The sequence below is a fragment of the Lepidochelys kempii genome, chromosome 8 (genome assembly GCF_965140265.1).
Source record: "Lepidochelys kempii isolate rLepKem1 chromosome 8, rLepKem1.hap2, whole genome shotgun sequence".
Lineage (NCBI taxonomy): Eukaryota > Metazoa > Chordata > Testudines > Cheloniidae > Lepidochelys > Lepidochelys kempii.
In genome coordinates, this window is record NC_133263.1 from 84,841,685 (window position 1) to 84,857,121 (window position 15,437).

General features: G+C 43.5%; 1 protein-coding gene across 13 annotated transcripts in view; it reads left to right on the forward strand.

Moving 5' to 3' along the window:
* Positions 1-15,437, forward strand: part of SLC44A5 (solute carrier family 44 member 5) — a 183,408-nt gene that overhangs the window by 165,770 nt on the left and 2,201 nt on the right. For 7 of the 13 annotated variants that reach the window (XM_073357319.1, XM_073357326.1, XM_073357321.1 and 4 more), the window contains 4 exons: positions 7,305-7,375; positions 8,963-9,051; positions 9,790-9,874; positions 12,286-15,048. In XM_073357319.1, coding sequence (XP_073213420.1) covers positions 7,305-7,375; positions 8,963-9,051; positions 9,790-9,874; positions 12,286-12,398 — 358 coding nt within the window. In that variant the 3' untranslated portion in view covers positions 12,399-15,048. The other 6 variants (XM_073357317.1, XM_073357318.1, XM_073357324.1 and 3 more) reach the window with 6 other exon arrangements.

The window sequence follows — 15,437 nt, forward strand, 5'->3', positions numbered from 1 at the left end:
GGTATCTCTCCTGGTGTTGAACCACCACCCTCCGCCCCCTTGCTCCATTGCTCGGGCTGCTGCTGAACTCCTTATGCTAATCAGCACTCCTCTTCTGTGCTCCTGGCTCTTCCTGTAATTGCTGAAGATCAGAAAGAATGGGAGCAGGATGGTGATTAGAACAAGCTCTTAGGTGGAGGCCATGTTGGAGCAACAGGAGGTAGCCTAATTATGAGCAAGAGGCACATTTAAGGAGGTTAGGTAGTTTAAATTATTCAGGAAAGGATAAGAGGACCTGGACGGTGAGGAGCAGTGGGGGAGAGACACTGAAGGAGAAGAGAAAGTGGCCAAAGACTGGGGGAAGGGAGTTTCTAGACAGAGGCAGGAGGAGAGGACTGAGCTGTATGTAAAGATTCCAGGACTTCATGGTGGGTGCAGTCATTCAGTTGTGCACCCCTGTCCATTGCGTACCAGAGTTAAACAAAGGGCTGCATGCTGAGGAGTCTCCACTCCTGTTATTAAAGGATAATACCAGAACAATGTCCCCTCCAATTTGCAATCTCCATACAGTAGGGAAAGCTAACTAGTCTTTGTTTCCTCTAAGATTTTTCGTTAAAGGCTACAATTATGGTATGGAAATCTTCAGTAAATTTAACGTTTGCAGTGTTGTTGTGGCTGTGTTGGGCTCAGGATATTAGAGAGACAAGGCAGGTGAAGTAATACCTGTTTGTGAAAGAGACAAGGTTTCAAGCTACACAGAGCTCTCCTTCAGGCCTGGGAAAGGCACTCAAAGAGTCACAGCTAAATACAAGGTGGGGAACAGGTTGTTAAGCATAAATAAGGCTAAGATTTTGTCATGTTTATTTTTAGTAAAAGTCATGGACAGGTCACAGGCAATAAACAAAAATTCACATAAGCAGTGACCGGTCTGTGACTTTTGCTGCTGCAGTTCCATGGTTTCCCCTGTCACTGTGGTGGCTGGGAGCTGCAGAGGTGTCCCCACCCCCCTTCCCCGCATGGCTGTCCCCGTCGCTGGAACCCAAAGGAGGGCCCCCTGAGTAGGGTGATCAGATGTTCTGATTTTATAGGGACAGCCCTGATATTTGGGGCTTTTTCTTATACAAGCATCTATCACCCCCCATCCACTGTCCTGATTTTTCACACTTGCTTTCTGGTCACCCTACCGCTGAGGAGGCTGTCGCCTGTCGCTGGAACCCTGCAGGGAGACCCGAGGAGGCTGTCGTCTTGTCGCTGGAATGCTGCCGGGGCGCCACTGGCTGCCAGCTCCTGTCCCGCAGACCCAGGGGCTGAAGCAGAAAATGTCACGGAGGTCTCTGGAAGTCACATCTGCGCCACCACAGCTAGTCTTCTGCAATTAAAAACCAGGGCCGTGATAGGGAGTAGCGAGCAGGGTGATTGCCTGGGCCCCCATGCCACAGGGTCCCCCACAAAGCTAAATTCGACTTCAGCCCTGGGTGTTGGGCCTCAGGGCCCCGGAGTCACCCCCATGTGGTGGGGCTTCGGCTTTCTTCCCTGGGCCCAGGCGAGTCTAACACTGGCTCTGCTTGGTGGCCCCCCTGAAACCTGCTTGTGGCCCCCCAGGGGGCCCCGGCCCCCTGGTTGAGAACCACTCTCTTACAGTATGTGTTAATTACATGTGCTAAACAATCTGTTCCATCTTGCATTTAGCTGTGACACTCTGAGTACCTTTCCAAAAGCTGAAGAAGAGCTCTCTGGGCCATGTCTGCACTACAAACTTTGGGCAATGCAAGTTACATCGGTATAAAGCTGCCGCAGATAGTATATCACTTGTGCACGTGCATATTTGGCTCCTTTTACAATTGCTGCATGTACTCACCAGGGGTACTTGTATCAATGCATGATGCAGTGCACCATGGGTAGGTATCCCAGTGTGCAACCCACCACCATCCAGCACACTGTCTTTTGGGGAGTTTAGCCAATGCAGAGTTGGGCAGACATAAGTCACACAAGTGATTGGGGGCGAGGGGTCAAGTTCCCAGTGTGCAGCTGTCTCCATCCCATAATGTCACTTGTATCCCATAATTTTCTTGCCTCTTTTTAAAATTCCCACAAACTTGTGCAGCCCTCCTCTCTGTTCACCATCTCTGACAGAAGCATGGAGCCTATACAGCTCTGCACTATTGTCATAAGCATTGCAAGCACAGGACTCACGATCCTCCAGCATTTGCAGGGTGGAAAGTGACAATTTCTTGGAGGACAGGTTGCTGTGAGACATAGCAACCATTTCAGGGTTGTTGGTGGCATTCATGGAGACGCTGCAGATGGTGGAGTGCCGCTTCTGAGCCTTAGAAACTAGCACTGACTGGTGGGATAGCATCGTAATACAGGCTTGGGATGATGAGCAGTGGCTGCAGAACTTTTGGATGCACAAGGCCACATTCCTGGATCTATGTGCTGAGCTCACCCCAGCACTCCAGCGCAGGGACATCAGAATGAAAGCTACGCTGACAATGAAGAAGTGAGTGGCAATGGCACTGTGAAAACTTGCAATGCTGGATTGCTACCAGTCATTGGGAAATCATTTCAGAGTTGGCAAATCCATCATGGGGGACATGGTCATGCAAGTATGCAGGGCCATTAATCGTCTCCTCCTGGCAGTGTGCCAGTGGATGGATCTGCAGCAAAGGGGTTCCTGAACTGCAGTGGAGCGACAGATGCCACGCATGTCCCTATTTTGGCACTGGACCACCTTGCCACAGAGTACATCAGCAGAAAGGGCTACTTTTCTATGGTTATGCAAGCCCTGGTGGATCATCAGGGATGCCTCACCGACATCCGTGTTGGCTGATCAGGGAAGATCCATGACACTAGCATCTTTCAGAGCACAGGACTGTTCAGAAAGCTAGAAGCAGGGACTTTCTCTCCTGACCAGCAGATTGCCATTGGCAATGTTGAAATACTAGTAGTGATCCTGGGGTACCCAGCCTACCCCTTGCTCCCTTGGCTCACCTTGATAGCACCAAGGAAAGATTCAACTACTCTCTCGGCAGGTGTAGAATGACAGTAGAATGCGCTTTTGGTAGATTGAAAGGACGCTGGCATTATTTACTCATAATATTGAATCACAGTGGGGAAAAACCCATCCCAGAGGTTACAGCTGCCTGCTGTGTCCTAAATAATACCTGTGAAGGGGAAAAGTTGTCACCAGGGTGGAGGGCAGAGGTGGAGCAGCTGTCTGCTGAGTTTGAACAGCCAGACACAAGAGCTATTAGAAAAGCTCAACATGGAGCTATAGGGCTCAGGGAAGCTTTGGAAGAGCACTTTAACAGCGAGCCACAACAATGTGTTGTGGTGTATTGTGCTCTGCCTGGCCCTGCTGTTTTGAGGCCCGTTAGGAATTGTGTGGTGCTTGGTGCACATCTACGAATATAACCTTGTCACTGCACCTATTAATTTTACAGTGTACATTTGTGATTATTATTACCCTCTGTTTGTCACTGGTCCTATGAGTTGTGTCACACTGTACAGCAACAAGTGGCTGCTTTCAGAACTGCTAGGCACTCTGCAGCATATGCTGTGAGCTAATAAAGATGAATTATTTTCCAGTTTTGTTCAGTAACAAAACTAGTGCAAAGAAAAATCTGTGCAATCTAACAGCAAATACATTAAGAACTTAATAAATTAATGGATTAGAACTTAACAAGGGGCAAAAACATTCCTGTTCATTTTACCTACACATACTGCAACTGTGGATTTCACAGGTGAGTGTATGTGAAACTGTGGTTGTCCTTAATGTCCCTAGAGTGAAGTGGGAGGGGTAGGGATATGGCCCCTGATACCACCTGGAATGTTGAGGGGGGTATAGGGAGATGCCGTAATGGAGTTCTCTATGGACTGCAAAGGGAGGTGACCCTGTGATTGTTGAGTCTGTAGCGTCTGGAGAAGTCCCATTATGTCCTGGTGAATCGCCCTCTGCTGGGACTTCTGGGCCAAAACCCTGTATGCTCTTTCCTTCTCCAGGTTGTCTGCAATGTTTATCTTCCAGGCCCTTTGCTTATGATATGATTCAGCACTGACTAATAGGATCTCACTGAACATGTCATGCCTAGCCTCTTCTTTCTCCTCTGTAAGTGGCTCAGGCATTCCATGGATGTGGAGGGGGAAACCCCTCAAGACCACAACAGCAGTAGCTGGAGACAAAACAGACAGAGGTACCATTGTCAATATAGTCACAATGAAAACTGAAAGTTAAGATTCAGAACTTCCCCCTTTCCTTGCTCCCCTACAGTTTTAAACAAGACATGCTTATGTACACTTCTGCTTTAGAGAACTTGTACACGGCACCACTCACAGCACTGGCCGCAGTGAGTAAGGCCCACAAGGTTGAGGGAAAGGAGGAGGAAATTGCTCGGTTGCATGAAACTTTCTGTATAGGGCACTAGCACTGAATACTGGCACTGTTTTCCACAGGCAGTGGTGATTTTATCTGATATCTCACTCCTGAGGGTAACAAAGGCAGAAAGAACACATCTGCTGATGGTGTCCCAAAGCTGCCCGGGCCCATATGCTGCTAGCCTGTATACTGCAGTGGTGCCTGCTGAAGTTATTGCTGAGGGCAGCCGTACCTAGAAACCTTCGGGAGAGGATTGCAGGGTAGCTCCATGAAAGTTTCATGGAGATGTCTCAGGAGGATTCAAAGGACATCTCTGTGTACATAAACAAACTGACCCGCACGACCCCCCCCTGCCTAACTCTGCAGGGGAATGAACACCAGGTAACTCTACTTATCTTTGTTATACCACTACCTCTTCTAGTACAAGTATGTTAATGAAAAGTCAGTAGCTGTGCCTTGTTAAGTTGGGCAGAGATATCAGTACGTTGTTGTAATGGGATATACAATTACACACTTACCTGAGGTTATTTCCCCTGCATTGGGCTCGCCCATGCTCAACTGCCAGGACTGACTGGATGGGTGGAGTCCAGACAGGTCCTGGCTTGTGGCATAGCTGGACCTCCTGGTCATATGTCCCCCATCCTCCTCCATCTCCTTTTCACTGTTCACACCAGGATCCCGTGACTTGGGCTCCTTAAAAGTATCCACAAGGTGTTCTGCAGGGTGGTAGTGGGGTCTTTACCAAGTGCAGCATGCAGCTATTTGGCAAAATGGCAGGTCTGCGGCTCAGCACCAGATTGACAGTTTGTCTTCCTGGCCTTATGATATGCCTGTTGCAGTTCCTTTGCTTTCACACAGTACTGCATCTGATCACTGTTGTACCCCTTCTCCTGCACCCCCTGAGCAATCTGCTCACAGATGTCCATGTTTCTGTGGCTGGTCCATAGTTGTGCTTGCACAGCATCTTCTTCCCACAGACCAGGAGATCCAATATCTCCTGTCTACTCCAAGCCAGAGCGCATCTGGAGTGTGTAGCCAGCATGGCCAGCTGGGCAGTTGCACACAACAATGGAGAACTGCTAAGTGTGCTCACCAAGTTGGATAATCAGGAAAAGGCATTTCAAAAATGTGGAGGGCTTAAAAGGGGAAGGGGACCTTCTGGTCTCAATGACCCTGGGCAGAGGAACTATCAATTGTGACCAGAGCAGTCCGTGTCTTGCATTGTGGGAAGGCTGCTGGAGGTCTGTTAGTTTGCCATAAGTAACATTCTCACTGCATCGACCTCCATACATCGACCATGGCTCAACACTGCCCATTGCTGTAACAAGCCACTTAGATCAGTGGGAGACCAATTTAAATGTAGACACATGCACAACTAGGTCAATGCAAAGTGGCTTGTGTCCGCCTAACTATGTAGTGTAGACCAGGCCTGTAGCTCGAAAGCTTGTCTCTTTCACCAACAGAAGTTGGTGCAATAAAAGATATTACCTCACCCACCTTGTCTCTAGTAAATTTCATTACAGCGATCTGAGATCAGATCAGAGAACTAACATATTTTTCACAAGAGTATAGTGGGGGATGCTGAAAGGTAGTCCCAGAGGTATGTGTCTCAGGGGGAGTTTGGAGAGTGAGCCTGCCTTGTACTCACCCTGCAGCAGCAGCTCTTGTCCTGCAGAGCTGGGCCCAGCTCCCTGACCTGGGCATTACAACCTGGCACATGGGATCACAGCACTGCTTATGTTTGGCCTGTCCGCCCATCTGTAGATGAAGGCAGATGGGCCAGACCTGATTGGTACTGTGACACAGTGCACCAGGTTGCAACACTACTCGATTTGGGGCCTAATCAAATATGTTTTTACAGCTATTTCCAAGATTTCATAGACTTTACTCAAATTCATGATTACCATGACCTCCATGACAAAATCATAGCCCTAGCTATCGCTTCCACTCCTGTCCCTTATGCTACTGCTCTTAATCACCAAGAGCAATAGCTAGGAGCCAGGCAAATCTTGTATTGTTTTGAAATAGGATTTTCTACTCTGTATATTCTAGTTATAATTCCTAACTCTGACAGGCTAATGTGGTTTGTTTTCTTTAATTTGGTTGTTGATTGTTGATTTCATGCTGGTACATTACATTACCATATACATCGCCTTCATTGTTGTTAAGTGTCTTGCAATACCAGTCTCATTTCCATGCAATGAGTCAGGCAGGATTTTGATCAGAGGCTCCCTGCAATAAGCCCCGATTCTGGCCTCCTTTCCTTCCTGTTGTTTTCAGTCTGATTACAAGGAAGACTGAGCAATACAGACTTACTGTCAATTTTTCTGACTCCTTACATTCATTCACCTGGGGCTGATTCCCTGCTTTGAGATTGCCCTGCTGTGCTGTGCTGAGACACCTCAACAAAGCCTTGAGGTTTCAGTGCATTCTGAAAGCAGAGACAATGTGGCTAGCAAGGACTGAATAAAATGGACAAAAGTTTACTGACAGCACATAAAAATGCTGGGTTTCCTACGTTTTGGTGCTCAGTTCACCTGCTAGGGCTGGCCTGCCCATGATCCTGCTTTGAAGAAAAGGCTGAAATAGAGAAATATGCTAATGTCTTTATCAACAAGAGCAACACCCAATTAATAGCTTTCAAGTGCTGTCAGCAGTTGCTGTAGCGTGGCCCTGTTCAGCAATGTGCTGAATGCTCTCACCTCTCATTGATTTTGTTAGGAGTCAAAGGTCCTTAGCCCCTCAAAAGACTGGCATTTAAAATGCTACCCTCCTGTATTGTCTCCATATTGATTTTTTGCATTGTTATATTGTTGGCCCAAGGACCAGTGCAAGACAATGACCTTTCTGAGCCAGTTTCATCAACTTTCCATGGATTTCATGGAATATGAAAAGACTAGAGATGTTCTGTTTTGAGGTGCTCAAACACCGTTTGTCCTCTGTTGAATAGAGTTGCGGTGCTGGACAAAGTTACAGATTTCTTGTTGTTCCTTGGGAAACTTCTCGTTGCTGGTGGTGTAGGTAAGTCAGTTATTTCAATGTAACGTTGATTCTTATTCCCTACTAGCCTGGAATATGCTAAACTTGTGTGTTCAGACAACACATCACGGACTTGCTCTTGCAAACCTTGATACCATAAGCACTAATCACTTGAACAAAGAATTACAGGATTGAGCCCAAAGAAGCATGTTTTCCCTCTCTTTTTTTATCTCACTTTGTGCATTTGACAGTATTTTTTGTAGTCACTTCTACTGTTCTTGTGCGGGTGTGTGATGGCTGCCATCTTAGTTGACACACTGGGGATTGAACTGGGGAACCTCCAGAATTAAAAACATAAGTCTCTACACCTTGAACTAAAGTTGTTTGCCTTGGACTGTAACAGACTCATATCCTCTGTGGATCTGGCAGAGAGGGGAACCTGTAATGTACCATCCCCAGTGTGTTACAGGTGCACATCCTTCCCCAGATCATTCAAGAGGGTATTTATCAGCAGCACTGTAACTGAAACCAAACTGTCAGCAAGCAGCATGCACAGAGAGAAAGAGGAGTGGAGGAGAGACAAGGTGGGCCTGAGCATCTTTTGTGATGTTGCACTCAGGCCTGTCCAAAAGACCCTTCCAAACACAAGCAGGGGAGCAGACAAAACCTAACATTTTTACAGTTTTTCCTTTCATACTAATAAAAGTCTGGATATACTGTTCAGTGTGCTGCAGCAGAAAACCATTTTTTTAAAATTGGTCCATTTTAAAAATTCAAGTTGACGGTGTCCCCTTCAGGCCTTTTAAACTGTCACAAGAGTTTCAAAACATGATTTCATTGATGCCCATCTTTTATATTTTGTGTATTTTTAAAAAAATTCCTAAATGGATTATTTTTTTTACCAGAAGATGAAAATTAGAACTGAGACCAAATCTGTAATGTTTTTGTCATTACTGTAGACTGACTTTCAAAATGGGAAGGCAAATGTGATTTGAAACTGTCTCTGAAATGTGAGCCATGAAATGCTAAATTGATTCATGTTTTCCTCCTCCTTAAGGATACATTCTGTAGGATAATTCATTAACGTGTCTTTTCTGTTCTGTGTGGTACAGATATGATGATGAATTAATGTATGTAGCTCTAGATTTATCATTAAGTGTATTTATCAGTAGCTATGCCATTTCTATTTTTAATCTCAAATAGTTAAATATTCCTCCAAGGGGTGAAAGCTAAAGCCACAGGCTTTTGTTCACTTATGTCTTTTAATTTATTTTTTTCAAGATCAGTCTGATGGTCTTTTTTATTATCATGCATTTGATTGTATCGTATATTCTTATTTATTAGTTTTGATATAAAACCCAGTCTGACTCATGAAATAAAACAATTGATTCAAGTCTTTCTGGCCCCACAAGTATCTTTATGATGATGCATTTATATGCCATTTCTGTTCTAGTCAGAATACAGATCCTAGGGATAATTAATATCTAGAGATTTATTGCTCAAAGCCTCTTGTGTAAACGATGCCTGAGTGTGTTTTCAGCTGTGCCTGTCTTACCCATTCCTCATGAGTGTGGAAGTCCCAGATACTCGTGTGAATAACTAATGGCCTGTACCCTGTGCTTCTTACAGGTGTCCTAGCCTTCTTTTTCTTCACACACCGAATACCAGTGTTCACACAAGAAACACCAACATTAAATTACTACTGGGTACCCCTCTTGGTAAGGATGCGGTTTACATTCTTAGGATGCTGGGGGAGTTTTGAGGGGCAGCTCTGGGTCAGTTCTTGGGGAGCACTGGCAACAGCAACTCCACCTTCCTGTCAATGCGCAGCATCCTCTCCTGTGGCTAGCCAGCTCTGCCAAACTCCTTCCCTCCCTGACTCAGTTCAGGTAGCTTTGTACCATTATGGTGCTGCAGTGAGCCTCAAGGGACTTTGTACCTTCTGTGTGCAGGAGAGTTAGGTTCCAGGCCAGCTCTGCACAAACCTCCACAAACAGCACTGGGGTAGACGATGGGGAACCAATGGTCTTCCTAAGGGAGGAGGTCTACAGAGCAAAGAGAAGGCACTTGGCTCCCATGTAAATGATTTCCTTGTGGATTCCCTCATAGATCTTGGGATATCTGCAGGTTGGGTGGTGGGCCCTCTTTCTTGAATGGGCAATCTGAGAGAACTCCATGAACTGAAACAGAGTTTCTTAGCCCTTTTGTGGGTTTTCCTGCACTGGGAACAACATGATTCCAAGTTGACATCTTAGAAATTGGTAACAGATGTATGTCATCACACGGTGACTTTAATCTGTGATCTTTTGCCTCAGCAGCAAGACTACTGCAGAATTATGGAACTGTAAATAAATCCTTTCCTGCTGGTTTAACAGACTAAGTTCTTGTTTGTTCTTGTTTTTTGAGGTGATGTTGCCATGATGGTGTCAAATGTATGTGTTTGGGTTTTTTTGCAGACTGTCATTATTGGCTCTTACCTAATTGCACATGGGTTCTTCAGTGTCTATGCAATGTGTGTTGATACACTTTTCCTCTGCTTTTGTAAGTACTGAGTCCTCTTTCATTGACACTTTTCTTCTGATGACATGCAGGGAAAGAGCTATCTTGTCTGTTTCCTTACAGAATTCACGTGACATGCTGGCATATTGTGGGAATAAGGAATTGCTGCTATTCTTAATACAAGCGGTTTAATTTTACTACCAAGGGGATTGTAAAGCTCAGTGATCAGATATGCCTTCATTAGGCTATTTGCCAAGCTAGTGAAGTATATCTGGGGCTCACTGGGGTCTCTGGCTTTTTGTTTATTAAATGTTTCCTAATTTTTACTAACACTTTGCTTCTGGGTGTTTTGTAACTAGATGTGTCGACAATTCACTCACACATCTTACTAATGCCACTGGGCTTTGCACTCAGGTGTTCTCCTCCAGCAAATGCTTTATGTCGCTGATAACCTCATTGTCCTTGTGGTTTCATACTAATAACCACAACAAAAGCTTCATGCTGACGTAACATGAAATTACCTTAAAATACCATTTTAAAACTGTCAGTCCCTTGTGACCCCATAACAAACAGCTGCTGACTCTTGAAAGGAAGGCAGTTTAGGGGCATGTTTGACTTCTTGTTCAGAGAATGCTCAAATTACCAGAGAAATCAATTGGTCTCAGTTTAGACCCTAATTATAAGAACAAGGTGTGCTCGCTAAAGGGAACTCATTCCTTTTGCCAGACTTAATAAAATTTAAAACATAAAGATTGGATTCTACTATAATGGGAGCAGTCCTGGCAGGTCAGAGCAGGAGTATATTGCACTGGTCAACATTGCATCTGGCTGCATTATTTGACCCTGCTAACTAGTCTAATAGTCCCTATGGCCAAGGATTCCTAAGTGCATATTGTGGCAGTGGGACCTTGAGGCGGGTAAGCATGACTAAGGGCTTAATCTCCTCCCCCACCTCCATTTGGGTAAATTTTCTAACTCCTCTGAAATCTAGCCCCATTGTTAGAAGCAAAGCAGTGAAGTGGACCCCAAGCTCAGCCCTTGCTGCCTGGAGCCTCTGTTCCCTTGGAACAGGCCAGAACAGCAGTGACACAGGAATTGGAGCACACTGGCATGCGGGGGGTGACACAGAATAAAGTAAATCAAAACCATTTTCTTACCTCCTCCTACCACCTTTAATAACCATATGTATTTATTTATTGCAATGGGCCTGTTTCTCCTTTCACAGCGGTGTAAATCAGGAGTAATCCACTGATGTGAGAGAGGAATCAGAGGGGAGGAGTTTAGAGGCTCACAAGAATCAATCAGTTTCCTTCTCCATTTGATCACAAGACTTAGATGCACTGGCAGTTTGTCTTGGAGTAGGGAATTAGGTGTCAGGAGACATGCGTTTTTTTATTTTGAGCTGTGCCACTGACTCATTGTGTGACATTTAGCCTGAATCCTGCAAAATGATCTACACAAGCAGCCCCATGCAGATCACAAGGCTCAAGTTCTCATTTTCCCTATCAGTAAATGTTACTCTCTCTTTGCAAACTGCTTTGGGATCCTTGCATGAAAAGGTTCTTGTACACACGCAAAATATTATAGTTTATTGGTGCAATTGAGGCATAGCAAATCATTTCAGTCTTGAGCATTCTTTAGAAGAATACAAATCATTCATTCTTTTATAATCTGAGGTATAATATTAATAATCATCAGTAACTCATGTCACAGCTCTGAAGATATCTCCTAGTTTTCACCAGTTCATTCACTGTTTGACTGTCTCTTTTAGGGGAGAGGGAAGGTAGAAGCGAAATGCATTAAAATTAATGGGAAAAGTAATATTTTCTTGTAAGTTTCTTTCCTCGTGTGGTAAAACTCTTGAGTCTCCATGCCATTATTCAAAACTTACATTCCACTCTGCTTCCCATGTCATGTACAGCTGTGTATTATGGGAGCAGAACATTGTGCACTCATGGGGTCAGATTTTCAAAAGAGCTCTGCTTCCTTTTAGGGACAGATTTTCGAAAATGCTGAAAACCCAGCAGTTTCCTGTATGACACTTTTGGCCAGATTTTCAAAAACTAAACACCCACAATACCAGGCTGTTCTGGCCCTAGTTGTGTGTGCTGAGCCCTTCTGAAAATTCCAGTGCAATTTTTAAACAAAAGAACTGGAAGAATTAAAAGGATTGATGTGCATAACTTTAGAATGTCAGTGTAGCCCTCCACTGACGTTTGTCTGTTTTGATGTAAAACCTCCTCTGATTTGGAAAAAAGTGGAACTTGGTGCTTTTCCAGTGTCCACCAGCAACTTAACAGTGCAGCTAAATTGTCGGGTATCAGATTTTCTAACGTTGTTTTTTCTGCTTTTCCCCTTGTTCAATTCTTTACCCTTTTATGTTTGTTTGTTCATTTTTTGTTTAATTGCACTGCTGCTTGCTGCTTTGGCTGCTTTTGCTGATGCAAATTCAGGTGAAGATTTGGAAAGAAATGATGGATCCACAGCAAAACCGTACTACATGTCAGCTAGCCTGCACCGAATTCTGGGAAAGAAGGAACTAAGCCCTAAGAAGGCAATGGGATAACTTTAAAAAATTGCTGAAAATCAAAACAATGTCACTTTTAAGTGGAATGTTTATAAACTAGGCAAAAGTTAAAACTGTAAATGATGCTTCTGGTTGATGGGTGATTCTTTTTCTTTTTGCTTGTATCTAAAATCAATTAGCAATTTGGTAACATCTAACTAGATAGGGAAATGCTTAAACTAAGAGCTGTGAAACAAGGCCACATTTTAGTTTATAGAGTGCCTATGAAAAAGGAAAATATAAATTTGAAGCATTTTTTATCCATAGCTAATGGTGTTTTAATAACTTTTGTAACACAGCTTGCTGTTTCAAATGACAGCTGTTTTGATAACGTTTCTTTTTTATAAGTGTATCTTTATAAACGATATTCAGGCAATTTTTGAAAGCACTACACTATAACCTAATCAGCCATAAAAATAGATCAAGAGACTCCAGCGAACCAGCAGATGGTACTAAATTTGTAAATATGGTGCTATGGTTGTATTTTTACTGTACAAGCTGGTTGACAGCTTTTTAAACTGTGATTATATATGTACTAATAGTTCCCTACATAGATCTTTAGATCACCTCCATTACAAATTGTATATGTTAATAAATGAGAGAGGGTATCACCCAGGTTCAGTCTCAAAGAAGGTAGCCAGAGTAGACTACAGCTAAAACTTCTTTTTTGTGAAATCTCTTATAACAAAACTCCTTTTAGAACAGAATTTGGGTTAAACATTAACCTCCATTGAAGGAGCGTTCCACTGTACTTTAAGAACATGGTTTGTGGGAACCACAAACTTTCTATTTCCATCTGGTGCAAGATGAAAAATGTATAGCTCTCAGCTGATGTGAATGGGAGATGCCCTTGTATTAGTATCCCCTGTGCCTAATGGGTTCTGTGATTTTATTCTACATGATGTTGAGGTTGAGCTCCACCTGAAGTATGGAAAGGAAAAACTGAAATGTATCCATTTTCCTTGGAGGCAGGTCTTCATGGCCCTCTAGAAGCGCCAAGGAATTCTTATTTCCTGTGTCCATCCTAGATGGGCTTCCTCCCTCCTTCCATGGGCTGAATGCATTGTCTCTGTGGGACTCTCAGCTCCTGTTAGCCCATGAGTAAGTGGCCAGGGCTAGAAATAAAATCTGAGTCTCTCACCTGGTAAAGCAGAGCACTAACCATTTAGACCAAGGAGTCAGGCCCATAATGTTTGGTGTATGTTTAAATCATTAAAATTGCATGGTTATAAATGCAAAGGCTAGTAGTAGCTTTATACTATTGGTGTAATACATGTTAATATTACACTAAGGGCTTGTGTACATGGTGCCAGCAAAGCGCACTAGAGGGGTGTGATTTGTAAAGCGTTTTAATGTGTTGCACCCTAACTGCCCTGTGTAGACCCTGATGCACTCTAAAAGGACTATGTTAAGGGAAACTTTACCTTTTAGAGCACGCCAGCAGGGTCTACACAGGGCAGTTAGAGTGTACCACGTTAGAGGGTTTTATAAACCACACCCATCTGGTGCTGTGTAGGCAAGCCCTAAAACCCCAATTCTGCAAGCCTTCAGTGCATGGAACTACCGCTGAAGTCAATGACAGTTCCACTTGTGCAGGGCTCACAGGATCAGCCCTATGTTTTATCTGAGGATTATGAAGAATAATACAAAGAATACATGATTACTGTAAATAGGAGGAATGGGTTACCTTTCAAGGTGATGTTACTTTTCTGAATTGGGCTAAAAATACTTTAACCTATTTAAATACTAATGTAGAATAATTGTTCTAAAGTTTAAGGGGGCCCAGTGGGCCAGCGTCCCACGAGGATCCAAAGCCAGTGAGGCTACATTCTAGCCTTCATGGGCTATAGAATTTTGAATTAAGTATTCCATGGCAGTCCACTTAACAAGAGTAGAAGCGGCAACATCATCCAGCTTTGTTGATATTACAGAAATTGAGCTCTCCTGGAGCTCAGTGAGAACCTCAGCATCAGAACACGGGCAGGTTCCTTTCCATTGGCTGAAGGTTGAGTCACATGGGAAAGAATTTTTAAGAGCCCATACTTTGCTTTCTGGAGGATAGCTCCATTCCCAAGGTCAACCAAGAAACAAGGGTTGGTATAATACAACAGAGATTAATCCTGCACTTCGGTGAATGGAGGGGAGTAGGAAGTTCCCATGATGCCTAAGTAATTTTGTTTATTAATACTGGCCATAGGTTGAATCAGTTTACTGTAGGTGAGTTATTCCACCCATATGTTTGGAGTAACTCCTGGAAAATGGAAGGATCTTGATCACATGGCCTATGCTTTCAAAAGTGACTAGCGGTTTTAGGGCCTTGATTTTTGAGTGTCCATCTTGAGACACTTTAAAGGAGCCTGGCTTTCAGAAAATGGTGAACACCCACCCTTTGAAAACCAGGCTCTTTTACAAGGCTTCTCCAATTGGGTATTGAAAAACTCAGAAGCAAAAATGCAAGTCTCTCTTGAAAATTTAGGCTAGAATGAACTGTTTGGGCTGTGTGCAGTCATTCCATCACCTAAAAGTCTGCTAATTCTGGATCAGGCCCCAATGAAATATAGGATGGTACTGTAATTAGTTCATTAATTTGCACCTAGAAAGACTGAGCAGAGCCATCTATAGTTCTGCAGTGGATTGAAGAGTTTTACTGGATGCCCTACTGAAAAAGCATATTTCTGTGTACAATGTGCTTTTTGCCATATGAATGTAACCATAGAGTTTAATATGACATAATAGAAATAGTAGTAATAGTCCTATGATTAGAAGTTTTTTAATAAACCTATGCATTTGCTAGAAGAATTTCTAAAAGTTTTAAACTGAATTGATTGTTTATATACCATAGATATATATATAAAGTTCCTCCATTCATTACTATTTTGTGAGAATTAATTTAGACTATAAATGAACAATGTTTCTGAGAAGAGCATTTAAAAGCCATTTTTTTAAAATGAAACACTTAAGAGAACTGTGAAAATGCAAAGCAATATCGCTTAAATTCTGCAGTCAGTCAATCAGCTGAAATACTTTTAAAAATTATTT